Source organism: Narcine bancroftii, chromosome 12, assembly GCF_036971445.1.
Source record: "Narcine bancroftii isolate sNarBan1 chromosome 12, sNarBan1.hap1, whole genome shotgun sequence".
Lineage (NCBI taxonomy): Eukaryota > Metazoa > Chordata > Chondrichthyes > Torpediniformes > Narcinidae > Narcine > Narcine bancroftii.
This window is the reverse complement of record NC_091480.1, coordinates 13,319,041-13,346,762: the sequence shown is the minus strand read 5'-3', so window position 1 is coordinate 13,346,762 and position 27,722 is coordinate 13,319,041. Positions and strand designations below refer to the sequence as shown.

Here is a 27,722-nt window from a genome sequence, read left to right as displayed (position 1 = left end):
GCTTGATGCCGGAACAGCCTGAGGTGGCGGCGTGCGCGCACGCCGCCCACGATGACGTCAGGGGGCGGGGCCGCGACGACGTGGGAAGGGAACGAGCAACATGGAGGCGGTGGAAGGTAAAGCTTGGAGAGTGGGGGGGCGCCCGCGGCAGAGAGAGGGACCGGAGACCACTCTCTGCCCACGAAATGGAGACCCTTGTCATTGACCAGATGTGCCGACAGATGATTTGTTGGCTGCTTCCAACTGGGGCTTTTCGGGCCCATCCAGGTGCCCAAGTCCAGTGACTGACAGCACTCTGGTCAATGGTATTGTCGTTTTAGTTCATGTCAACGTTTTATCGTCAGACTTTTAAATTGAAAATCAGAAGACATAACATTTTCATGGGGGTAAAAAGGGATAACGGTGTTCAAAACTTTATTGGAGTTAGATTACATAATAAGTCCTGTGAGGTAAGATTAGCAGAGCAGGGATTCATCTCTTTGGAGCAAAGAAAGTTGACTTTCAACTTTCAGCCAGTGCATTTTTCCCAGGGCAGAAATAGCAAACATCAGGGGATAGGGAAGTTGAGTCTGCTGGTGTAAACACCTCCCTCTGCAATTGGATTCTCGACAGCAGCCTGGATCAGAAGCAGCACTTCCAAGACCATCACTCGAAGCCCCTAGGGCTGAGTCTACTGCTGTTCATTCTGCTGTGACCGTGCGGCAAAACCCAGCTCGAACCACATCATCAGGTTCGCTGACAACGCGATCGCAGTGGGCCTTATTAGTAAGAATGCTGAGTCAGCATACAGAGATGAGGTGCAGACACTAACGGACTGGTGCAGAGCCAACAACCTGTATCTGAACATTAATAAAACAGAAGAGATGGTTCTCGACAAGGAGGGTCCAAGGGGTCACACTCCACTGACTATTGACGGCTCTACTGTTGGGATTGTCAAGAGTATCAAGTTCCTTGGAGTGCACTTGGTGGAGAATCTCACCTGGTCCCTTAACACCAACTCCGTAGCCAAGAAAGCTCGGCAGCGCCTCTACTTCCTGCGAAGGGAAGTTCATATCCCACCCTCCATCATCACTACATTCTACAGAGGATGCATTGATAGCATTCTGAGCAATTGCATCACTGCCTGGTTTGGAAGCTGTACCACCTCAGACCAGAGGACCCTGCAGAGGATAGTGAAGCAAGGAAAAGATCATTGGGGGCTCTCTTCCTACCATGATGGACATCTACAACACTTGATGGAGGCGAAGGACTTCTCACGCCGCTCATTTAAACCTTTTTCCCTTCTGCCATCTGGTAGGAGGTAATGTAGCACATTCAGATTGGGCAACTGTTTTTCCCACCAAGCCATCAGGCTCCTGAATTCCCAGAACATTTGTGGACAATGTACCGTGGACTTTTATTGTATATGTCTTAATATTTTAACTTCTATTTATGTAAATTTGCTCCTTGGTCCTGGAGAAATGCTATATTATCTTTGCCATGTAATGCATGGTATGAACGACAAATAAAGGTGACTTGACGTTCTACAACGTGAAGGGAGGAAAGTTAGAAGAGTCATCCAGGTACCTGGAATGCCTTGCCAGGGATGGTGGTGGAGGCTGAAACATTAAGGGCATTTAAGTGACTCTTATAGACAGGCACACGGATGAAAGAAAAAGAGAGGGTTACGAGGTAGGAAGGGTATAGATTTTTTTGGTCGGAATATATAGGTGGCACAACATCGAGGGCTGTCATGTTTTATGTTTAGTAACTGATATGCAAGTCTGTTCAATCCCCCCACCCCCCCATCTTATTCTATAGGAAATGTAAAAGTGGGTGTACACCCGCTCAAACCAAATCAGAAGCATGCAGTAGCTTGGAATTTCTGATGGATTTTGCCCACAGGAAAACAAAAACTGAAGATGACGGTCCCTTGACCAAACAGTGATCTGCTGGAAGAACTTGGTGGGTCAGACTGCATCCATGGGTCAGTCAATATTTTGGGTTAGGACCACTTATTTTCGGCCATAAGTGAATAACAATTTTAATTTTTGCTCTTTTCCCTCAAATTCCTGAACCATTTCATCCTTCAAGAATAATAGCATTTATTCTTGCTCCTGAACCATTTCATCCTTCAAGAATAATAGCATTTATTCTCCTGGACATTCTGAAGGCTTAATTTAGTCATTTAAGTTTGGGGGGGAGGGTTCATTTTCTTTTCAACAAAAGGTGATATAGTGTTTAGTAAGCTGTATGTTTGTTGTGGAAGGTCACGTGAAAAATTAATTCAAGTCAGCTCAAATGCTGGGATGTTCATTGAGGATACTTCAATAAGATTGGTTGAAGAGTCTTGTAAAATTCTACTTGACCTGAAACATTAACTACGGTAGTTCATCTTGATGCTGCTTGTCTCTTTTACTGTATTTATTTCAGATTTCAGCTTCTGCAGTTTTATTTGTTTTCTTTGCTCTGACTACCTGTCGATGATAATGCAATACAGCAAAGGGAGCAGCAGGATAGTAGATTTTACTGATTTAAAAAGCTTGCAATAGAAGCAAGGTGAACAAGTGATAGCTGATTAATTGTCTATTTGTTTGTCAATTTAAAATGTTTGCAAGCATTTTAAGCTACTAGCTGATCATCATCTCAGTGGCAAAAGGACGGGTTTATATGCGTATTGTTACAGAATAAGTTAATACAATTATGGAATAAAATATATCTTGAGGATTAAGGTTAGATTGTGGGGGTTTAGGTATTAGTTTATATTCCACAAGAGACATTAACATTTCACAAAAGACAGCTCATTTGAAATGCAAGAGCTATGCTGAAGTGCAGACTTCAAGTCTTCAGTGACTTTACAGAAACTATGAAGATTTCACAAGTAGGTGTTAATTGGACTAATGTTGTAAGATTGAAATGGACGATTGTCTTTAAAGGAACAGCATGTTTGAACAGATTTATCAGAAAATGATAAATCTTTTATTGCTGCCAGCAATCCAAATTTCAAACAGAGAAAAAAAAACATGCCATTCTTTGAGGAGAGAGCGAGAGAGAGACAGGGATAGGCAGTTTATTTCAGCAATTGGTGTTGAAGACTGCAAGTTTGCAGACCTGCTGCAAGACCCCATTTCAAGACGGGTTTTGAGTTCAGCCTATTACAAATCTCTGTCGTCAATTATAGAGGCTTGGGCTGGGTATTGTGTTTCTCCTGAAATAAGGGAAAAAGAAGAACTCTTTGTGGTCACCTGGAAGAAGAGGTTATCTTTTGGAAAAACCCACAAGGGGGCAAGTTTCTTCGGCAAGAGTCTGAAGTGGCTGATTGAAGGATATCAGTTTATGTGTCCAATGACAGCGAATATCTCTCTGAAACCAACACAGACCTTCCTGAGCAGTAACAATTTAGGTTAAAGCACCAGAGCCTGCTGAAGATCATAAATGTTACATTCTGTGCACAGTATGAAAACTTCCTGATACCAGTGAACTTGGAGAAGTGAAAAGTGAATGATGGGACAGTGAAACAAAGAACTTACCTGAACACATCCACATTACATACACGTACGCTTAGAATTACAAGGGGGTTAAGTTAATAGTAATAAATATTGATCTTGTTATGTATGAAGAAAATTAAAAATATATTTCCTTAAGTAACCATTGTCTTGGTGAATTTCTGTTGCTCTTGGTTTTTGGAGTCATGGGGGCTCGTAACAATATTATTGGCACGTGTGATTTCTGTTCTTGATGTTTCATCCTTGGACAGATATATTTTTAGGAAGTGTGTGCCTAAGAATGGAAGTTTCTTTTCAAAGAGTGATGGATCTGGAACATGTTCCCAGCACTTTCTATTTTGATTGCTTTTGATCCAGGAATGTTCACTGAATTGTACTGATCCTTGTGGGGACAAAGAGCACTTTGACTATCCCTGCTGCACTAGATTAGGAAATTGGCTATATTGTGGCTGTGTGAGCAGTGGGAGAAGCACAGCCACCATGTTGAGGGTCGTTAACGACTGTTTTTATTCACATTCAGCGTGCCCCTTTAAGGGCAGCAGGAGCTCAGTCACCTGGTGCATCGAGACATCATAATCGCTGCCCAGGGTGGGCGCTGGAAGGGACGCTGAAGTCAGAGAGAAGCCTCTGATGACGCCATTACCCCATGGCTGCCCCGCCACGTGGCGATACAAACAGGACTGGTTCGCCATGAGGATGTGCGCCGCCACAATATCTCCTTTCTGAGTTTTGATTATTATCTAATCACTCTCTGTGAAATAATGCTTCAGTGAATCTTGAATGAGTACAGAAGACTGGTGAAGCTGATTGGGTTGTTCTTTTGATGGAATCAAACAATGTCAAAAGAACCAAAAGAGATCAGAAAAGGATTATTGTAATTGTCTCCTATTTTAGGGCACAGTATCTTTATTTTAGCATACAAGTTATGTAATAATATTGTTTGGCAAGGAAGACAACCAAAAAAATACTTTGTTTCCAGGAAGTATTTTTGGTATCAATGAATTAGAAGCAATAATAGAACTTTTAATTAATTGTAAGTTTGAAAAAAGAGGTTTGTCAGATGCCTTGAGGTAATTGTTGCATTGAGGTCAATTCAGAATGTTGTTTATAAATCCTATTCTTCATTTCTTCATGTGTCTTTATATTGATGATATTACAAATAAAGATTCTGCTATGATGGTTGCTGTGTTCTACATCTGAATATCCATGCAGCAAATGGAGTTTGAGTTCGGCGCTGTCTGTAAGGAGTTTGTACGTTCTCCCCATGCCTGTGTCTATTTCCTCTGGGTGCTCCAGTTTCCTCCCACCATTAAAAACATACAGGGATTAGGTTAATTGGGGGTATTTAGATGGCAGAGGCTTGTGGGCAGGATGGGTCTGCTCCAGTGCTGTATGTCTGAATATATTTTTTAAAAATCTGTAATTCTCATCCAAGAGATGGATATTTCTTGACTTATTATTGAACTTAACATAATTCCAATGTCACTGCTGTGAAATTCACATGGAACGAAATGTTTCTAAACTAATGGAAATATTGTGCACCTATTTGTCCTGAAAACGAAACAGAGTCCAGATCGGTTTCAATCAAATACTTTACTTTTTTTTCAAAGATAATCTGGCATCTGTCGATCACATTCTGCTGGTTCTGTCTGGCAAAGGAGGAGTAGGAAAAAGCACAATAACAACGGAGTTGGCACTGGCTCTGAGGAATGCAGGGAAAAAGGTAAGGAGAAGAAAAAAAGCAGTAAGATAAATCTTCGACCAAACTTGTCAATGCTGTGGACAAAAAATGTGCAAAAATGGGGGAGGGAAAAAGGCCGATGCTGGAAATCTGGAACAGGAATAGAAAATGCTGAAAACATTAGGCTCAGGCAGCATCTGTGGAAAGAGAAACAATTAAGGGATGAGTGAAAAATCCTTCCCCGGAAGAGGGAAAGAGAAAGCAAGTTGGTTTTAAATTTCCAAGTGTGTGGAGGAGAGATGGGTCATACTGTATAAAGGAAACTTTGATAATGTGAAGCCAAGATGACTTTGGGATAATTTGAAGTTAATTTGCTGGTTAATGAGAGGAAGAAAACAAGAAGAGGGTACTTAGAGGCAATACTAGAAATTGTTTTAATTGCATCGTAAAGATGAAAATTTTTGAAGGAAAATATAATCAACCATCTGTGGGTTCCCTGATATTGAAAGGTAGCCTGATGATAACTTAAAATGTTTTTCTAGTTGAAATGATGTACTGCAATTATTTTTCTGGTAAATTAAATATATTTTTGTAGTAATTCAAATATCTACATTAATATGCTTTTGTCATAAAAAGCTAACTTTCAATAAAAAACTAACTTTCAAGAACTTATTTAGTGGAACCCTCGTACTTGAAATTAGAGTTGTAGAGCTTTACAGAATAGAATCGGACCCTTCAGCACAACCTGTCCATGCCGACCAGGTTGACAATCTGAGATAATTCCCTTTGCCTGTGTTTGGCGTGTGTTCCTGTAAGCCTTTCCTATCCATGGAAACTAGTTTGTGGAAGCCAAAAGCATATTAGGGAGAAACAGTTCCTATAGACTGATAGTTCAAGAACCAAGGGTGCAGGATTAAAATTTAGGGCAAAAGATTTTTTTAAAATTTACTCTGAAAGTAAGTGGGGTTGTTCTACTAAAATTCACTATTAATGAATTGGCTGTATGGCCTGTGCCAAAAAATTCTATTTTTGATCACTCTGAATATGTTCTATTGATAATATAGTAGAACTTATTATCTGGTACATATGGAGATTGGCAGAGGCCAGATAGTGAACTTTCTGGTTGCTTGAAATTGCATTTTGCATGTTGCAAGGTGCACCAATTTTAGACATCCATATTTTTTACCAATTTATTTTCTGTGATTTTTCTTTGCCGGTTGATTGAATTCTGGACAGCAGGGGTTTTAATGTATATGAATAGATATGGAATTTGAAAGAATTGGGAAATATTTTGACACTAGAATATTAAATTGAGGTCGATCAACTTCTCTCCAATTGAATGGCTCATATTAGATGAAATGATCTCCTCTTGTTCTTTTTTTCACTTTATTTCTGTATCCAATAGGTAGACAGTAAGCTCACAAAATTTTCCTTGCATGCTCTTGAACATTCAGCCAGGGTACATGCAAGACTGCTGAACCTCCCATGACTAATATAATTGAAACAAGGAATTCACAGTTGGGAATTGGGGCACTTAAGGCAACGCTTTGTTCCAAGATTGGATAGTTTGTTAACATGAAATACTTCCAGATGACTAATACCAAGTAATTTCTATTTTTTTTTTGAGCAGATTCAATGTTTGCTTCAGACATTTAAAGAAAAAATAGTGAAAAATAAAAGATTGATGACACTGGAATCCTTTCATTTATCCAATTCACTTTTAATTTTATTTTTTCCTCAGTTGCCGTGTGTTGAGAACGTTGTATGTAGGGGGTTGGGAAGTGGGTGTTGGATAGCCATTATCTATTTTTGTGATAATTCTGAGCCTGATCTAAATCAGTAACTTTTTTTTACTGTGTCTGAAACCTTGTAAACCTTTATTGGATTTGTAAAAAACTCTTACTTAACCCTTTGGACTATGTGTCCCAGTTTTCTGGGACTACGAACAAGCGCATGTACTCCATGTTCCCATTTTTCGGAACTGAACCACCAGGTTGTACTGTAGTTTATCCATGGATTCAATCTGGAGTATATATTATGAAAGATTAAAAATGGCCGGAGTCCAAAAGGTTAATATAGTCAAATGACAAAAGCCCATATTTATGACTGAAATCCCGAGTTTAATTAACCTCTTTAATTCTTCTTGATTCTGTTTTATTTTAGGTTGGAATTCTAGATATTGATCTGTGTGGTCCCAGTATCCCTCGGATGCTAAATGTTCTTAATAATGCTGTACACCAATGTGATGCAGGTTGGGTACCAGTTTATGTAAACAAGGAGAAAACAATGTGCTTGATGTCAATAGGCTTCCTCTTGGAGAGTCCAGATGAGGCTGTAATCTGGAGAGGGCCAAAGAAAACAGGTGATGTTGTATTACATTAAAGCACTACAAACACTCGCATTGTGACCCGATAATCAATTAGAAGTGATTTTTGAAAAAAATTGGCTAGATCTTTCCTTCAGCATGTTGGTGACCTTTTCAATCTGTATACTGTGTGCTATTAATTTAAATGAGAAATTGGCTTTTGGTCATGCCATGTAGTGATATTCGGAAATTATTGGAAGGAGAGGAAGGAATCTCAATGCCTGGTATTGTTGCTGTATGTATATTTCCATTTCAGCAGTGGTTTTTAAAAAAAATCAGTCCCTTCCACTTCAAACATAGCACTTGAGAGAATCCAATCTGCAATAATAAATGAAGAACTCATTCATAACATTTTACTTTCCTGACTGAGAGCCAGAAGTTTACAAATGCTTGCCAGGCCACAAAATTTATTCAAGAGCAAGTAACCCTTCAAAGATTATGTACTCTGTAGGCACAAATGTATTGGCTGATTTTAATACAACTGCAACTCAGCAGCAGAATACATTGTAAATAGTTTGCTACCATGGTCTTGTTACAAAAGTGCTACCTTTTGTAATTTATGAACAATGCAGTGAAGAGTCCATTGAAGCAATTAAATTTTGCAAGTATTTCATTGATCCCATTGCAACTCTTGGTGTCTGGCTCCTATGGGAATTGGTACATGCCAGATAAGTGAGATTTACAGTTGCTTGAGACTCACTCTCACAATGCCTAACTAATATACCTGCATTAAGAATAAATACTTTAAAAGACAAAAAAAACTATACTGTACTTACACTGAACAAATTTCACTTGCATGAATATATAAACCTTAAAATATTTTACTTTATTTTCAGTCACATTCTTTGTAAACGTTTAACCATCGCTACATCTATAGGTTCCTCCCCCTCCATGGAGCCGCATGAAAGATAGACAATAACGTAGATAATTAAATCCCCCTCCCCAAGTTTACAGAAAAAGTCTTACTAATATGCTTAATAATATACTAAGAAAGATAAAGACTATTACTAAGTAAGGATAAGGAGATACTTTAAAAGTGTCACCCCCCAACGGCGAGCAGCATCAACCAGCTGTTCATTCCGGGCGATGCTATTTTAATCAAATACATCTTTATTCAAACAGCTGCTACGAGCAAAGCATGACCAAGGCCCTCCGCTGACTGAATATTTGCTCCCATCTTCACCAAAGGTTTACGTGTAACTTTGGAGAACATTCACTTCTACAATTTAAAACTTTTGTTTAAATTCTTATTCATTCTATTTATCTGTCTATCTATTTATTTATTTATTTTTCTTGAAATTTTTCGCTGGTTGCTTGAGGTGGCCAGTTGCTGGATAACGGGGGTTTTACTGTATAACTTGTGTGGCACAGATGATGTGCGATTGCATTACAGCTCCTGCAATCCGGTTTCACTCTGACCTCTGGTGCCAACAGTGTGGAATTTGCATACTTTTCCTGTGACTTCATAGCCTTTCTGCCAGGTGCTGTGGTTTTCTACATCCCAAAGATATGCTGGTTGATAGATTAATTGGCTATTGTAAACTGCTGGTAATGTGGTGTTATGAGAATTGTGAGATGTTAATGGGTACGTGTGAGAGCTGCTTACAGGGAAATAAGGGAGAAATGGAATTACTCTGGGAAATAGTGTAGGTCTCTGATGGGCGAAAATTCTTCGATGTTGCAACTAAATGTGAAATATATGTGTGGGAAATTAGTGGTTGCAAGCAGCATCTTTGTCTTGGAGGTCAAAACACAGAAATGCTGGAGGAACTCAGAGTAGGTAAAGCTATATTACCGATATTTCAGGCCCGAAACATCGGAAATATATCATACCACCACCAGACGCTGCAAGACTGGCTGAATTCCTCCAGCATTTCTGTGTCTTGTCTGCTATCACAGTGTTTGCATTCTTTTGTGAAATGCTCTCTCTATCTTGGAAGAGTAAAACCCACATGAGGTTTGTTGGTGCTTGCATTCTTGTTATCATTTATGTACATGAGGGAATTACTGTGTTAAAGGTGCTCGCCTCCTTTCAGAAATATGGTCAAAAATGTAAAGATAACATAATGTATAATATAATAAGTTAAACCATAGAATTAATTCAGTTTGCTGGGCATTGCCAGCGATGTACAAACTAAAACGAGTTCCCCAAATTTGGCCCATATTCAAGATGTTGAGGAGACTGTGTCTAGACAATTCCAGCTCCTTCGTGTACTTTTCTGGAAATATCACCTCATTTAACCTTGAGGCTACATTTTGCCTTGGATGTCAGCCTGCAGCATGTGTTGAAATACACTTGAGTGGGAATGTTCTTCTCAGAGGGGAAACTTAGTCACCAAAGGATTGGATTCCTTTTAAAAAAAAAGTAATTTAAAGGACCAATTAGAGTTCAGTCCTATTTTTTTTTTAAAAAACCTGGAAATTATTTTTATTTGTCTGGAATTGTATCATACTTAATCAAACTTAGTAAAACAAAAAAATGTTGGAGGAGCTCAGCATTTATGCGTAGCTGTTGATAATTTACATATGCACCAAAATTCTTGTTGCAGCTGAACTGTACTTTGTTTTAAAAAAAATTGCAATTTTTGTACAATGTCTCATTTTAATTCAATTTTAATACAATAGTGTAGAAAAGTGACTTTGCAGTAGTGCAGACATTCCTTTTGTGGTGTTCAAGCAGTCCCTGATTAGTGTAACCAAGTGAGGTTTAGTCTTGCTATAAAGAGGCCAGACGTAAAACATTAACTGACCATTTCTATACCCATGGTTGCTATTGGAACTGCTCAGTTTCTTAAGCAAGTCTTTGTTTGCGCAAGGTTCCAGCAGCTGGTGTCTTTGTTTTTCTCTTCATGGAACTGAGTTTGGTGTGGGTGAATAATCTTTAACCCAGACTAATGCAGGATAGAACATGAAACTCAAAGCTTCAAATGTCTTGTAAGTTTATAAAAATAACTGTGTTTGTTCCATTTAGCTCTGATCAAGCAATTCCTTTCTGATGTGGCATGGGGAGAACTTGATTATCTCATCGTAGACACTCCTCCTGGAACCTCTGATGAACATATCTCGGTGGTGGAGGCCCTTCGTCAGCATAAACCTGATGGAGCCCTATTGGTTACAACACCTCAGGTGCATTTCCTAAAGATCTAACAATTCTTCAAGCTCGTGTTTATTATCGTCTGATTTTACATATACAACCTAGAGAAACACTGTCACTTCAGATTCTGGTGCATGCACAAAAATATACAATACACATCTTCTTTCTTTGGCTTGGCTTCGCGGACGAAGATTTATGGAGGGGGTAAAAAGTCCACGTCAGCTGCAGGCTCGTTTGTGGCTGACAAGTCCGATGCGGGACAGGCACACACGATTGCAGCGGTTGCAAGGGAAAATTGGTTGGTTGGGGTTGGGTGTTGGGTTTTTCCTCCTTTGCCTTTTGTCAGTGAGGTGGGCTCTGCGGTCTTCTTCAAAGGAGGTTGCTGCCCGCCAAACTGTGAGGCGCCAAGATGCACGGTTTGAGGCGTTATCAGCCCACTGGCGGTGGTCAATGTGGCAGGCACCAAGAGATTTCTTTAGGCAGTCCTTGTACCTTTTCTTTGGTGCACCTCTGTCACGGTGGCCAGTGGAGAGCTCGCCATATAACACGATCTTGGGAAGGCGATGGTCCTCCATTCTGGAGACGTGACCCATCCAGCGCAGCTGGATCTTCAGCAGCGTGGACTCGATGCTGTCGACCTCTGCCATCTCGAGTACTTCGACGTTAGGGGTGTATGCGCTCCAATGGATGTTGAGGATGGAGCGGAGACAACGCTGGTGGAAGCGTTCGAGGAGCCGTAGGTGGTGCCGGTAGAGGACCCATGATTCGGAGCCGAACAGGAGTGTGGGTATGACAATGGCTCTGTATACGCTTATCTTTGTGAGGTTTTTCAGTTGGTTGTTTTTCCAGACTCTTTTGTGTAGTCTTCCAAAGGCGCTATTTGCCTTGGCGAGTCTGTTGTCTATCTCATTGTCGATCCTTGCATCTGATGAAATGGTGCAGCCGAGATAGGTAAATTGGTTGACCGTTTTGAGTTTTGTGTGCCCGATGGAGATGTGGGGGGGCTGGTAGTCATGGTGGGGAGCTGGCTGATGGAGGACCTCAGTTTTCTTCAGGCTGACTTCCAGGCCAAACATTTTGGCAGTTTCCGCAAAGCAGGACGTCAAGCGCTGAAGAGCTGGCTCTGAATGGGCAACTAAAGCGGCATCATCTGCAAAGAGTAGTTCACGGACAAGTTTCTCTTGTGTCTTGGTGTGAGCTTGCAGGCGCCTCAGATTGAAGAGACTGCCATCCGTGCGGTACCGGATGTAAACAGCGTCTTCATTGTTGGGGTCTTTCATGGCTTGGTTCAGCATCATGCTGAAGAAGATTGAAAAGAGGGTTGGTGCGAGAACACAGCCTTGCTTCACGCCATTGTTAATGGAGAAGTGCTGTATCTGACCCGACCTTGTTGGTTTTCGTGCAGTTGGATAATCATGTTGAGGAACTTTGGGGGACATCCGATGCGCTCTAGTATTTGCCAAAGCCCTTTCCTGCTCACGGTGTCGAAGGCTTTGGTGAGGTCAACAAAGGTGATGTAGAGTCCTTTGTTTTGTTCTCTGCACTTTTCTTGGAGCTGTCTGAGGGCAAAGACCATGTCAGTGGTTCCTCTGTTTGCGCGAAAGCCGCACTGTGATTCTGGGAGAATATTCTCGGCGACACTAGGTATTATTCTATTTAGTAGAATCCTAGCGAAGATTTTGCCTGCAATGGAGAGCAACGTGATTCCCCTGTAGTTTGAGCAGTCTGATTTCTCGCCTTTGTTTTTGTACAGGGTGATGATGGTGGCATCACGAAGATCCTGAGGCAGTTTACCTTGGTCCCAACAAAGCTTGAAAAACTCATGCAGTTTGGCATGCAGAGTTTTGCCGCCAGCCTTCCAGACTTCTGGGGGGATTCCATCCATACCTGCTGCTTTGCCACTTTTCAGTTGTTCGATTGCCTTATATGTCTCATCCAGGGTGGGAACCTCATCCAGCTCTAGCCTTAGGGGCTGTTGAGGGAGCTGGAGCAGGGCGGAATCTTGGACTGAGCGGTTGGTACTGAAAAGAGATTGGAAGTGTTCTGACCATCGGTTGAGGATGGAGATCTTGTCGCTGAGGAGGACTTTGCCGTCTGAGCTGCGCAGCGGGCTTTGGACTTGGGGTGAGGGGCCGTACACAGCCTTTAGAGCCTCGTAGAAGCCCCTGAAGTCGCCAATGTCCGCGCTGAGCTGTGTTTGTTTGGCGAGGCTAGTCCACCGCTCATTTTGGATCTCCCGGAGTTTGCGCTGAAGATGGCTGCATGCGCGACGGAAGGCTTGTTTCTTCTCTGGACAGGACGGCTTTGTAAGGTGAGCCTGGTGGGCAGCTCGCTTCTTTGCCAGCAGCTCCTGGATTTCCTGGCTGTTTTCGTCAAACCAGTCCTTGTTTTTCCTGGAGGAGAAGCCCAGTACCTCTTCAGTGGATTGCAGTATGGTAGTCTTCAACTGATCCCAGAGGGTTTCAGGGGACGGGTCCGTGAGGCGGGTTGCAACGTCAAGCTTTGCTTTGAGGTTTGCCTGGAAGTTTCCTCTCGCTTCGTCTGACTGCAGGTTTCCAACATTGAACCTCTTTCTGGGGGCTTTATTGTTCCTGGGCTTTGGCTTGAAGTGAAGGTTGAGCTTGCAGCGAACCAGCCGGTGGTCAGTGTGGCATTCCGCGCTAGGCATGACCCTGGTGTGGAGCACATCTTGTTTGTCACTTTCTCGCACCAGGATGTAGTCCAGGAGGTGCCAGTGTTTGGATCGGGGATGCATCCAGGTGGTCTTAAGGCTGTCCCTCTGCTGAAAAAGGGTGTTTGTAATGACAAGTCGCTGTTCTGCGCAGAGCTCCAACAGGAGGCGCCCATTGTCGTTGCACTTGCCGACGCCATGCTTGCCCAGGATTCCTGGCCAGGTTTCTGAGTCTTTGCCGACACGAGCTTTGAAGTCGCCCAGGATGACAACCTTGTCGGCTGTAGGGGTACGTTGGATGAGGTTGCGCAGGTCGGTGTAGAACTTGTTCTTTTCTGCTGGTTCCGCCTGGAGGGTTGGAGCATAGACACTGATGAGGGTGATGTGACGCTTGTTTTGAAGTGGGAGTCGCATGGACATGATTCGGTCCGAGAGGCCTGTCGGAAGGTTTTCGAGTTTGGAGGCAATGAAGCTCTTGACCATGAAGCCTACACCAGATAGGCGTCGTTCATCCGAAGGCTTGCCAGACCAGTAGAGTGTGTAGCCCGCGCCGCGTTCTTGGAGGCTGCCTACATCTGCCAGGCGGACTTCACTGAGAGCGGCTATGTCGATGTCAAGTCTGAGGAGTTCATGTGCAATGAGGGCAGACCGACGTTCAGGTTGGTGGCTGTCAGCCTTGTCTAGCATGGTTCTGATGTTCCAGCATGCTAGCTTGAGTTTGTGAGCATCTTTTGAGGGGGAGGACGTGGAGGGGGAGGACGTGGAGGGGGAGGACGTGGAGGGGGAGGACGTGGAGGGGGAGGACGTGGAGGGGGAGGACGTGGAGGGGGAGGACGTGGAGGGGGAGGACGTGGAGGGGGAGGACGTGGAGGGGGAGGACGTGGAGGGGGAGGACGTGGAGGGGGAGGACGTGGAGGGGGAGGACGTGGAGGGGGAGGACGTGGAGGGGGAGGACGTGGAGGGGGAGGACGTGGAGGGGGAGGACGTGGAGGGGGAGGACGTGGAGGGGGAGGACGTGGAGGGGGAGGACGTGGAGGGGGAGGACGTGGAGGGGGAGGACGTGGAGGGGGAGGACGTGGAGGGGGAAGACGTGGACCTGTCCTCGGGCCTGCGCAAAGGAGCTTTTAGGTGGAGTGCAGTGCGCGCAGTACTGGCCCCACCCTTTACACCCATGGTTCGTGTGCCGTGGCCAAGCAAGCTGGGACGTGGCAGCGAGGTCCTTGGGTCGTAGGTTTTATATCGGAGTGGCCTTCTCCTATGCAGGTTTCTTACCCGGGCTGGAGGGGCCTGCCTCCCCTCCTAGGTCGGTCCATAAAACACATAAAGATGATGTAAATAATCAAAGTAAATAGATATAAATATTTAGGATAATTCCCCAGCTTGACAGTCCTGACTTTGATGCTCTTGTACAACGTTCTTGATGGTAATGGGTTGAAGATATTGTGTGCTGGATGAAATGGTTTTTTATAATTCTATATTTTTTCTCAAAGCTGGATTTTCCTTACTATTGATGGTGAAATAGTAGAATAATTGCTACGTATATTAAGTATTTACATTTTTATCTTAAGATGGAGCTGTATTCTATCTTCACTAAATCTGCACTCAGTATTCCAGTGAGACCCATTATACATGGGCGGCACTGTCACTGGGGCTGGGGTTCGAATCCTGCGCTGTTTGTGCGTTCTCCCTGTGTCTGCTTGGGTTTTCCCCGGGGGTTCCAGTTTCCTCCCTCTGTTCAAACAAACATGCCAGGGCTTGTAGTTTAATGGAGTGGCACAGACTTGTGGGCTGCAATGGACTGTTTCCATGCTGCATGTATGTCTGAATATGCCTCTGGTTCAGGTACCCTGACAAATAACAAATGGGCTATATAAACTGCTACCGTTTGGCCAGAATTTCAAGCCAGATGATGGGCAATGAGCTAGGATATTTATGTTTTATCCCAAAATTCCATAGGCCCCAGAATTATCAAAAACCTGTGGGTCTTTAATCCCAACATTTTTTTTCTTCACATTATGACGTTGTGGCGGTATGCCATCGTTGCTATTGGAACTGCTCAGTTTCTTTAGCAACTCTCTGTTTGCTCAAGGTTCCAGCAGCCGGCCAAAATGATGCTGTCGGGGGTTTCCTCACGACTTTGGCACCGAGCTCGGAAGCCCGCACTTGGCGACCCACGTGACGTTCCGGTGGCGTAGGGGCCTCCCAGTGTGGTTCTCAGTCAGCGGCCGACGCTTCTTCGTCGACACCGGGGCCCAGATCAGCGTTATCCCGGCCACAGCCATCGAGTCCCGGAACCGACCTCGAGGACCTCCCCTCTGTGTGGCCAATTCGTTGGAGATCTGAAAGTATGGAGACAAGACCGTCCACTTCCAGATCAGCCAGCGGAAGTTCTTGTGGAGGTTCACCATCTCGTCCCTCCCAACCGCCATTCAGGGTGTCGACTTCCTCCCCGCTCACTGACTCCTGGTCGACATTCGAGGTAGGTGACTGGTAGATGCCTGTACCTTCCAATCCGTTCGCCTCAACGCCTCCCGCGCAGAGCAGCTGCAGATGGCCACGGTCAGCACACCCAAGGACGAGTTTCAGCGTATTCTGGACGAGTTCCCGTCCCTCCTCAAGCCACAGTTCTCCGCCACCTCACCACCCCACGGGGTGTTTCATTACATCCCCACCCAAGGCCTGCTGGTGCATGCTGGCACCCGCCGGATAAGCTCCAGATAGCGAAGGAAGAGTTCTCACATCTCCAGGAACTGGGGATCGTTTGACGCTCCGACAGTCCTTGGGTCTCACCACTCCACCTGGTCCAGAAAGCCTCTGGCGGCTGGCGCCTCTGTGGAGATTATTGACGGCTTAACGACACAACAGTACCTGACTGTTACCCGATCCCTCACATCCAGAACTTTACGGTCAACCTGCATGCCGTGAGGATATTCTCCAAAGTTGATTTGGTGTGCGGGTATCACCAAATCCCGGTGCACCCCGAGGACATACCGAAAACAGCCATCATCACCCCCTTTGGCTTGTTCTAATTCCTACGCATGCCGTTCAGGCTTTAGAACGCCGCCCAGACCTTTCAGCGCCTTATGGACACAGTGGCAGAGATTTGAATTTTGTATTCACTTACTCCGACGACATTTTTGTCGCCGGCAGAGACCGGGCACAACACAAGTCTCACCTCTTCTCCCAACTGGCCGACTTCGGCCTAACGATCAATCCGGCCAAATGCCTGCGGGAAAGAGTCCTCGCAGTTCCTGGGCCATACCATCACGGCCGAAGGAGCTACACCTGCCGCTGCGAAGGTCATTGCAGTCAAGGAGTTCCCGCGCTCGGACAACCTCAAGGGGCTACAGGAGTTCATAGGTATGGTTAATTTCTATAACTGCTTAATTCCAGGCGCTACGTGCATCATGCAGCCGCTCTTTGCCCTCATCGCGGCCAAAGACAAGACACTCGTCTGGACTCCAGAGGCCAGCAGGGCATTTGAAGCCACGAAAGATGCCCTCGCGAAGGCTACCCTGCTCGTCCACCCACACAATGACCTGCATATGGTACTTTCCATCGATGCCTCTGCCACAGCCGTCGGCGCCGTCCTGGAGCAGCAGGTGAACGGACAATGGAAACCACTGGCATTCTTTAGCCGACTTCTTCGCCTGCCAGAGTGCAAGTATAGTGCTTTCGATTGTGAGTTGCTGGGCATTAACCTGGCAGTGCGTCATTTCTGCTATTTCTTGGAGGGGAGTCCTTTCACCATTTTTACCGACCACAAACCCCTCACTCAGGCACTCGCTATGGCAAGAGATCCCTGGTCGGCCCGCCAACAGCGTCACCTCTCTTTCGTGTCGGAGTTCACCACTGACATTTGGCACAAGGTGGGGGAAGACAACGTGGCCGCTGACGCACTCTCGTGACTGGCCATTTGCGTGCTGACACCCGGCCTCGACTTAGACCAGCTCGCCCAGGACCAGAAGTCCGACGAGGAGACGCGGGCCTTCAGGACTGCCATCACAGGCCTACGGTTCCAGGACCTCCCGGTGAGGGCACCGTCCTTTGCGATGTCTCCATGGGCACCCCACGACCAGTGGCGCAGGCAAGTCTTCCACCATATCCATGACGTTTCCCACCCTTCCATCAGGTCTACAGTCCTTATGGTGGCAGAACGTTTCGTCTGGGGCACGGGCTTCGGAAGCAGATTGCGGACTGGGCCAGAACCTGCACCCATTGCCAGCTTTCCAAGGTACACAGGCACACCAGAGCGCCGTACAAGATTTCGAACACGTCCGGGAATGAATCAGTCACATACATGTGGACATCGTCGGACCCTTATCCGTTTCCCGAGGCAGACCGCACCACTCGTTGGCATGAGGCGATCTTGATGCCAGATTCCTCCACAGACTCCTGCTCCTGAGCGATTTTGAACAGTTGGGTTGCCTGGTTCGGCATCCCGAACCACCACACCAGTGATCGGGGCGTCCAGTTCACCTCTGCGCTCTGGGCACAGCTCGCCAACATGCTGGGGATTGAACTACATCACACCATGGCCTATCACCCACAGGACCAATGGGCTAGTCGTGCGATTGCACTGCCACCTTAAGTCGGCACTCACCACCTCACTGGCCCCGACTGGGTGGACGAGCTGCCTTAGGTGCTCCTGGGCATCCGCTCGACACCCAAAGAAGACCTACAGGCGTCATCAGCTGAGCTGCTCTATGGTGCACCAATAGCCCTACCCGGTGAGTTCGTCAATGCACCTCACAACCCCCAGCAGTCACCACATGGTTTACTTCCCCGCCTCTGGGCCCAGTTGGACTCCTTCACACCCCCACCGCCGCCCAGACATGGCACACTGGTCTCTTATGTCCCCAGTGAGCTGTACTCCGCAGAGTATGTTTTTATCAGGCGGGGCCCGTCCACAGCACCTCTACAAAGACCATACGAAGGGCCGTACAAAGTTGTCCAGTGTTCAGGATTCATTTTCACACTGGACATGAGTGGTAAGAGGGAACTGTTTACGATGGACAGGTTAAAGCCAGCCCCCCTCGACCCCACCGAGTCAGTCTTTGTGGCCCAACCCAAGAAGCAAGGCCGCCCGGCAAAAAGGACATTGGCGCTGGTTCTGGGGAGGGCTGTGTGGCGGTACGCCATTTGGCAGGCGAACCGGCCCCACTTGTCATGCACGTGGCGGGGCAGCCGGCCAAAATGGCGCCATCGGGGGTTTCCTTCCGACCTCAGCACCGGGCTCAGAAGCCCACGCTTGGCGACCCAAGTGACGCCCCGGTGATGTCGGGGCCCCCAGCGCGGTTCTCAGCCAGGACCAGGCTGGGAGTATAAGAACAGCCAGGCAGCCTGCAATAAATCAGTTTTGCTCACTGAACTCGACCCGTCTGGTTGTGCGATCCTTCATTGAGCAGTGTAGCTGCCGGTACAGATGTAAAGTATACGGTAATGAAACACAGTTAAACTTTTGTTTCAGAAATGGCTTGATTCCTGGCTTATTCCTGGGGTATTTCTGAAAGATTTGCTTTTCTCTATTTCAGGCAATGATGCTGTCTGAAGTGATATAATGCAAGTGGAGTTTGGGATTTCTCAGTGGTTATATTTTTAAAAAAAATTTGGCCTTTTTTGGTTATTGCTGTAAATGGATATTTTTGTTAAATGGGATTAATTCAGGTGCTCAGTGTCATCTCAGTTCAAGATTTTGTTAGAACTGCCCTCTAGTGTCATCAATGGTCAATTAAACAATTCCACTGAACTGGTGTTTATTCCTGTTTAAATTTAAAATAATATATTAACTTATCTCTCATTTCATAAATAATTTCCATTTTGGTTTTGTGTTATAATTCAGCTAAGTGCAAGCAAGCATTCATTTCCTCATTCTCTTTCGCTCCAGGAACTGTTTCTAATTTTTGTCGAAAATTGACATTCCACTTGGCATTGAGAGATTAATTCCTTTCGATTTCTTTTTTGTACGATGTGGTCTGGAGCATGATTCAGTCTGACTAACCTTTTCCACTTAAAGCTGTGATTTTTTTTTCATTGCGATCAGGCCACCCAACTCATCTTTATTTCAATTTTTAATCTTATGAATTCCCACATTTCCTGAATATCCAACATGGTACTGGAGAGTGGTGACTATTTTGGGATGCCGTGGTCGCATGCAAAACTAAAGTTTTCACTCTACCGTCAATAAACTAAAGTCTAAACCATATAATTGGTATTACTGATACATCAAAAATGAATCTATATTTTTTATTGCCTTGGAATGAATTAACAAGGTATCAAATGCATGTTTCTTTATTTCATACCTTTTTACCTCTTTGTTGCTATTTTTCTTGTTTTTCTATATTTCATGAGTTTTGTGTGCCCGATGGAGATGTGGGGGGGCTGGTAGTCATGGTGGGGAGCTGGCTGATGGAGGACCTCAGTTTTCTTCAGGCTGACTTCCAGGCCAAACATTTTGGCAGTTTCCGCAAAGCAGGACGTCAAGCGCTGAAGAGCTGGCTCTGAATGGGCAACTAAAGCGGCATCATCTGCAAAGAGTAGTTCACGGACAAGTTTCTCTTGTGTCTTGGTGTGAGCTTGCAGGCGCCTCAGATTGAAGAGACTGCCATCCGTGCGGTACCGGATGTAAACAGCGTCTTCATTGTTGGGGTCTTTCATGGCTTGGTTCAGCATCATGCTGAAGAAGATTGAAAAGAGGGTTGGTGCGAGAACACATCCTTGCTTCACGCCATTGTTAATGGAGAAGGGTTCAGAGAGCTCATTGCTGTATCTGACCCGACCTTGTTGGTTTTCGTGCAGTTGGATAATCATGTTGAGGAACTTTGGGGGACATCCGATGCGCTCTAGTATTTGCCAAAGCCCTTTCCTGCTCACGGTGTCGAAGGCTTTGGTGAGGTCAACAAAGGTGATGTAGAGTCCTTTGTTTTGTTCTCTACACTTTTCTTGGAGCTTTTCTTTGGCTTGGCTTCGCGGACGAAGATTTATGGAGGGGGTAAAAAGTCCACGTCAGCTGCAGGCTCGTTTGTGGCTGACCAGTCCGATGCGGGACAGGCAGACACGATTGCAGCGGTTGCAAGGGAAAATTGGTTGGTTGGGGTTGGGTGTTGGGTTTTTCCTCCTTTGCCTTTTGTCAGTGAGGTGGGCTCTGCGGTCTTCTTCAAAGGAGGCTGCTGCCCGCCAAACTGTGAGGCGCCAAGATGCACGGTTTGAGGCGTTATCAGCCCACTGGCGGTGGTCAATGTGGCAGGCACCAAGAGATTTCTTTAGGCAGTCCTTGTACCTTTTCTTTGGTGCACCTCTGTCACGGTGGCCAGTGGAGAGCTCGCCATATAATACGATCTTGGGAAGGCGATGGTCCTCCATTCTGGAGACGTGACCCATCCAGCGCAGCTGGATCTTCAGCAGCGTGGACTCGATGCTGTCGACCTCTGCCATCTCGAGTACCTCGACGTTAGGGGTGTGAGCGCTCCAATGGATGTTGAGGATGGAGCGGAGACAACGCTGGTGGAAGCGTTCTAGGAGCCGTAGGTGGTGCCGGTAGAGGACCCATGATTCGGAGCCGAACAGGAGTGTGGGTATGACAACGGCTCTGTATACGCTTATCTTTGTGAGGTTTTTCAGTTGGTTGTTTTTCCAGACTCTTTTGTGTAGTCTTCCAAAGGCGCTATTTGCCTTGGCGAGTCTGTTGTCTATCTCATTGTCGATCCTTGCATCTGATGAAATGGTGCAGCCGAGATAGGTAAACTGGTTGACCGTTTTGAGTTTTGTGTGCCCGATGGAGATGTGGGGGGGCTGGTAGTCATGGTGGGGAGCTGGCTGATGGAGGACCTCAGTTTTCTTCAGGCTGACTTCCAGGCCAAACATTTTGGCAGTTTCCGCAAAGCAGGACGTCAAGCGCTGAAGAGCTGGCTCTGAATGGGCAACTAAAGCGGCATCATCTGCAAAGAGTAGTTCACGGACAAGTTTCTCTTGTGTCTTGGTGTGAGCTTGCAGGCGCCTCAGATTGAAGAGACTGCCATCCGTGCGGTACCGGATGTAAACAGCGTCTTCATTGTTGGGGTCTTTCATGGCTTGGTTCAGCATCATGCTGAAGAAGATTGAAAAGAGGGTTGGTGCGAGAACACAGCCTTGCTTCACGCCATTGTTAATGGAGAAGGGTTCAGAGAGCTCATTGCTGTATCTGACCCGACCTTGTTGGTTTTCGTGCAGTTGGATAATCATGTTGAGGAACTTTGGGGGACATCCGATGCGCTCTAGTATTTGCCAAAGCCCTTTCCTGCTCACGGTGTCGAAGGCTTTGGTGAGGTCAACAAAGGTGATGTAGAGTCCTTTGTTTTGTTCTCTACACTTTTCTTGGAGCTGTCTGAGGGCAAAGACCATGTCAGTGGTTCCTCTGTTAGCGCGAAAGCCGCACTGTGATTCTGGGAGAATATTCTCAGCGACACTAGGTATTATTCTATTTAGTAGAATCCTAGCGAAGATTTTGCCTGCAATGGAGAGCAACGTGATTCCCCTGTAGTTTGAGCAGTCTGATTTCTCGCCTTTGTTTTTGTACAGGGTGATGATGGTGGCATCACGAAGATCCTGAGGCAGTTTACCTTGGTCCCAACAAAGCTTGAAAAACTCATGCAGTTTGGCATGCAGAGTTTTGCCGCCAGCCTTCCAGACTTCTGGGGGGATTCCATCCATACCTGCTGCTTTGCCACTTTTCAGTTGTTCGATTGCCTTATATGTCTCATCCAACGGTCAAAACGGTCAACCAGTTTACCTATCTCGGCTGCACCATTTCATCAGATGCAAGGATCGACAATGAGATAGACAACAGACTCGCCAAGGCAAATAGCGCCTTTGGAAGACTACACAAAAGAGTCTGGAAAAACAACCAACTGAAAAACCTCACAAAGATAAGCGTATACAGAGCCGTTGTCATACCCACACTCCTGTTCGGCTCCGAATCATGGGTCCTCTACCGGCACCACCTACGGCTCCTAGAACGCTTCCACCAGCGTTGTCTCCGCTCCATCCTCAACATCCATTGGAGCGCTCACACCCCTAACGTCGAGGTACTCGAGATGGCAGAGGTCGACAGCATCGAGTCCACGCTGCTGAAGATCCAGCTGCGCTGGATGGGTCACGTCTCCAGAATGGAGGACCATCGCCTTCCCAAGATCGTATTATATGGCGAGCTCTCCACTGGCCACCGTGACAGAGGTGCACCAAAGAAAAGGTACAAGGACTGCCTAAAGAAATCTCTTGGTGCCTGCCACATTGACCACCGCCAGTGGGCTGATAACGCCTCAAACCGTGCATCTTGGCGCCTCACAGTTTGGCGGGCAGCAGCCTCCTTTGAAGAAGACCGCAGAGCCCATCTCACTGACAAAAGGCAAAGGAGGAAAAACCCAACACCCAACCCCAACCAACCAATTTTCCCTTGCAACCGCTGCAATCGTGTCTGCCTGTCCCGCATCGGACTGGTCAGCCACAAACGAGCCTGCAGCTGACGTGGACTTTTTACCCCCTCCATAAATCTTCGTCCGCGAAGCCAAGCCAAAGAAGAAGAAAAGAAAAGAATATTTCATGAAATGCAATCTAACAAGATTTGTCCAGGAGTTTGCTCTTGGCTTCAAATATGCTGCATTAAATTCTTAATATGCATTTTTGCACCATAGTTTTGTTCTTCAGTTCATTTCTTCACCGAATTTCTCAAAGCAAAGTTTGAGACGACCAAATGCAAAAAAGTTCAATGACCTGCTTTTTGTTTTATAACTTGCATCTTATTTGGTTGGACTAAAAACATTCTGTTCATCTTGAATTGTGATTTTTGCGGTCAAATAGCCCATTCACAAAAGTAAGTTTTGCTTTCTGTGAAAGCAACATTGTATTACTATTTTAAATGATTAATGCTGAAGATTTTAAATATCGCTTCTTTATTAACAGGCAGTGTCTATAGGAGATGTAAGAAGGGAACTGACCTTCTGCAAGAAAACTGGCTTGCCTATCATTGGAATAATTGAAAACATGAGTGGTTTTGTCTGTCCAAACTGTTCAGTGAGTATTAAATGAGAGGCTTTTATTTGAGCTTGGGTTGATTAAACCACAGAGGATATGCTTGATGATGCATGTTGAATAATGATGAGGCCCTGGATCAGCATGGAGCAAAGATCTTCATAAAGATTGAACAAATTCTTCATTGTGGCCTTCTCTTTTGTGATGTTACCTGGCATTGCTTCAAAAAGGATCTTTGGTATCCTGTGGCAGTGGTGCCATTAAATTGATTGAACAGCCAATCATGTTTCGAGACTCCTCTCGGACAGAAAGAAAGCATAATGTTTTACCACATTAAACATTTTACAGAGTACAAAATAAAGATTGGAACACAAGGTTAAAACAGATGTTTAACTATCCCAAACTTTTGTAAAAAAAACCATATTTTGAAATTTAATACATTCCAATATATTCATGAAACAATTACGATTCATATACAGAATTTGTTTTTTGCATTAAGATTATTTTGAAAGCCAGGAAGTTTCCTCTATTCATTTGATTTTCTTGGACCTTAAGCAAAACAATGCATCTCTTGAGTCTTTAGCCCCTTTCACATTTGCAAGTGATCCCACGAATTAACGGCCAATCAGCCTTTAGTGTCTAGTGTGAAAGCGAAATCAGCTCAACACTGGTGTCAGATTACATCATCTCACGCCAGAGATCGACGGCCTCCACCCCTAGTACAATCCCTGGCATCTGCAGATGCCGGTGTTGCAATCAGGCAAGTGTGAAATGGGTAATTGCATTATGGGATTGAAATGATCCAAGTTTTTGCGTGTGCAGGAACGATTAAAATGAAGGTATAAACTTTGCCGTGGGAAAATCGCAGCAGGGAAGAGAGAGGAAATAAATTGTAATAGTGAACAATTTTTTAACAGTGGGAAATTTGGTAGCGCTATAGCGCACAATTTATAAAGACTATGGGAAAAAGCAGTGGTGGACCTGGCTTCCCAGAATGTCGTGCGGCAGAGAAACACCTCCATGAGCTCTCTGTCATACAGCCCTTTCTCTGCCGCATGGAATTGTGGGAGGGTAGGTCCACCATTGCTTTTTCCCATGTTATTTATAAATAATACACGATAATGTTACCATCATTCCCACTCTATAAATTGTGTGCCATAGCACTACAAACCTTCCCATTAGGCATGATTAATTTTGTTCAAATACAAGATCATGATACATTGATCAGGATTTAGGGCAGGGCCACCATCGCTTGATGTGTCGTGATGCCATCGGTAGAAGGTAGAACAGTGCTAACCCCAGGGACTGCTCCTTGTAAGTGTTCAGTGTCCCGGTTAGGAGTGGTCAAGTGTGAAAAGCCAAAATGCTATTCCTATCCCAGGTCACTGAATGGCCAATTTAGTGGGATACAAGTGTGAAAGGTGCTATTGAGTGCATCTTCTGGATTTTCACATTAATGAAAATGCCAACATTTCTATTAACCTTTGTCAGTCTAAGGCCACCTGGCTTCTGGCCTAACATACCATGGCCCACTAGTGGCAATGACTGAGCAATAGTTTCAAGTATACAAAGAATCTAATTTAAAGTATTTTATTTAACATTTTTAAAGACTTACATGGAAACACTCTGTGGCCCACCTGTGGGCCAAGGCTCACAGGTTTGAAAATCACTGGTATAAGATGATGGTTTCATCTCTGTTTAATGGATTATAAACTACATTGTTTAGCTGTTTCAAATTCTTGACTTCAGTAAATGATTATTTTTCAGGAATGCACTAATGTATTTTCCAGAGGAGGTGGAGAAGCACTTGCTGAGCAGTCTGGGGTTCCATTTCTAGGTGAGAATCCAAAGTGAATGTTAGAATGAAAAATCACTTGTCAGTTTTGGAATTTGATTCATCTCAGCCAATTATCATATGTGTGCACAGAAGATTTCTTTCCAAAGATGGTCTAATTTAATAATTTTACAATCAATGCATGCTAGAATTTCTGTTGATTCAAGGAATAGCATTGAGAAAAATAAGTTTTGTAGTTGATGAATATTTCTGGTTTTTTTGTTTATTTGAGTTTCTGACTGCTCTCAGACCAATCTTATTAGTCCTCTTCCCACAAGTCCAGCTAATAAGCCCCCTTCTCCTGAACATGGTCACCCAGAGAATGCTCAAATCTCGCATAGACAAAACCCGAGGTTAGGGTCAAAGGTAGCAGCTCGAATGGATCATGGCCAGGGTGATGGGGGCTTTTATGATGTTCAAATATAGAACAGCACAGCACACGAATGGGCCCTTCGGCCTGTAAAGGGTTGATTCAAAGATGGCAGGTCAAGAACCTGTTGCAGTATTATGCTTGAATTTTATTTTTACGATGGTGATTTTGTACATTTTTTTTTGTATATCTGTTTTTTTAAATCGATCTTTTATTTTCTCTTGATAAAATACCATATTATGTGTTCTACAGAATTTTTCATTTTGACCTTCCTGTCTGACGAAGAGAAAAGCTGGGATATTTTGTAATGTGAATTGCTTTATGTATTTTTTTTTTTGAAAACTATACTTTTAAAGTAATGATTGGATATGCTTTCCGATTATGCTTGGCTTAATTTTTTTAAAACCGAAAGCCATGGTCAAACCCACTCATTTTAAGTTGAATTTTGAAGCTGACTAGTTTTACCCTGTCATTTGCAGTACCAATATTTACGATCACTATTGGTATCTGTAATTGTTGCTTTTGTTAAGGATTTAATTAGTTGGTAGATACTTTTATGCACTTGAAGGATTAAAATCTGTATATTTTCTTCTCAGGATGTGTTCCTCTAGATCCTCAACTGGTGCAAAGTTTGGAAGAAGGGAGAGACTTCATCCAAGCTTTTCCAAAGAGTGCAACCTTTGACGCAATTAATAAAATAGTGGAGAAGATTTTAAACAATGATAGTGAATTTCAAGTACATAGCCCATAAAAGCAGGAACAGGTATGTAGGTTCTTGAGTGTTTTCCACCATGACTGACCTGTGAGCTAACCTGTTTGCCCAAGAGCTCTCGATAATTATAGTGTATCAAAATATTTTAATTCCCTATTTAAAATTAATAATTGACAGCGACAGTTAGCATTTATGGAAGAGAAAAGTCTCCTCCATAATATTTCTAAAGGCGCACAGGGTGAGTAGATTAATTGATCACATGGGTATATTTGGGTGCAGCAGGCTTATGGGCTAGAAAGGCCTGTTACCATGCTGCATCTCTCAATTTTGAGTGTAAAGTGGGTCCCGACACTTGAAAGGGCTGCCCTCTGATTTTTAGATTTTGATTCTTAAGGCACAGGAAATAGTTTTTCTCTGACTGTGTGTTGTTAATTCTCCTCCAATATCTTGAACACCTCAATTAAATTTTCTCAGAATCCTTAATTTCCAGGGAATACAATCCTACTTTAATTAATAGAAATAAAGAGCAGAAGATTCTTTGTATATTTTTATTGGACTGCAGGAATGGGAGTTTGAAGTATTTGAATTCTCCACTCCTGAGATGTAGTAACATGATATTTATTCCAGAAATGGACATGATGTTTTACAGATATATATATATATATATATATATATATACTGGAACTATGATATCTTTGTTGTGCTTATTGAATTGTATAAAAAGAAATAAATGCTTTGCACCCACTTAATTTGTGAATGTGCTTGAAGATCCATAATTTGATGAGCTTTATAGTAAACAGTACCTTTAGTGGTAGACATTAATGTGTTGCTTGAAAAGTGGTTGATTCTGAAGATAATGAAGGTAAAGGTTCCATTATTGGCATGTAATACTACATTTAGAATGTAACATACATGAAATTCTTTAACTTTTGTCTACAGTGAGTCGCCACTTTGTCCAGCGCCCCTCACAGAAACCTACAGCACCTGGTGTTCCTCGGCGGTCTCCCCTCCCAGTACGAACCAGTCCTGAGCCTGCTTAGCTTCCGAGATTAGACAATCTCAGGCGTATTCAGGCTATTAGGTGGTGTAGGATTATGCGTTTGAACAAAAGTGGCTTGGTATTTGACAGCCAGTATAACCAGCAGTTCAGTGTTTATCGACAACTTAAACTGGTTCAATATGTCAAGTTTAAGCAAGAATAAACTTTAATTAAAGACTTATTCCAGTTGATTCCAAAACAATAAACTTTAAAAGTAGGTCTAATACTGCGATTAATACTTTTCATGCTCAAGGCTGCATACTTAGCCCACTGCTCTACTCACTCTACACCCATGATTGTGTGGCTAGGCACAGTTCAAATGCCATCTACAAATTTTCCAATAACACCACGGTTGTCAGGAGAATCAGACAGCAATGAGGAAGCGTAGATGAGTGAGATAGATTAGGTAGTTGATCAGCTATCCGGGGGCCCCATGTTGATGCAATGGTGACAAACACTTGCCAGT

At 44.4% G+C, this 27,722-nt stretch overlaps 1 protein-coding gene across 1 annotated transcript; it reads left to right on the top strand.

The window, feature by feature from the left end:
• The first annotated feature begins 37 nt into the window (after positions 1-37).
• nubp2 (nucleotide binding protein 2 (MinD homolog, E. coli)) lies at positions 38-26,966 on the top strand. The gene is made up of 7 exons (XM_069906048.1): positions 38-116; positions 5,096-5,208; positions 7,330-7,528; positions 10,503-10,657; positions 23,233-23,343; positions 25,069-25,138; positions 26,102-26,966. The coding sequence occupies exons 1-7, from the start codon at positions 101-103 to the stop codon at positions 26,254-26,256; spliced, it is 819 nt and encodes a 272-aa protein (XP_069762149.1). The 5' UTR covers positions 38-100; the 3' UTR covers positions 26,257-26,966.
• Positions 26,967-27,722: the final 756 nt, after the last annotated feature.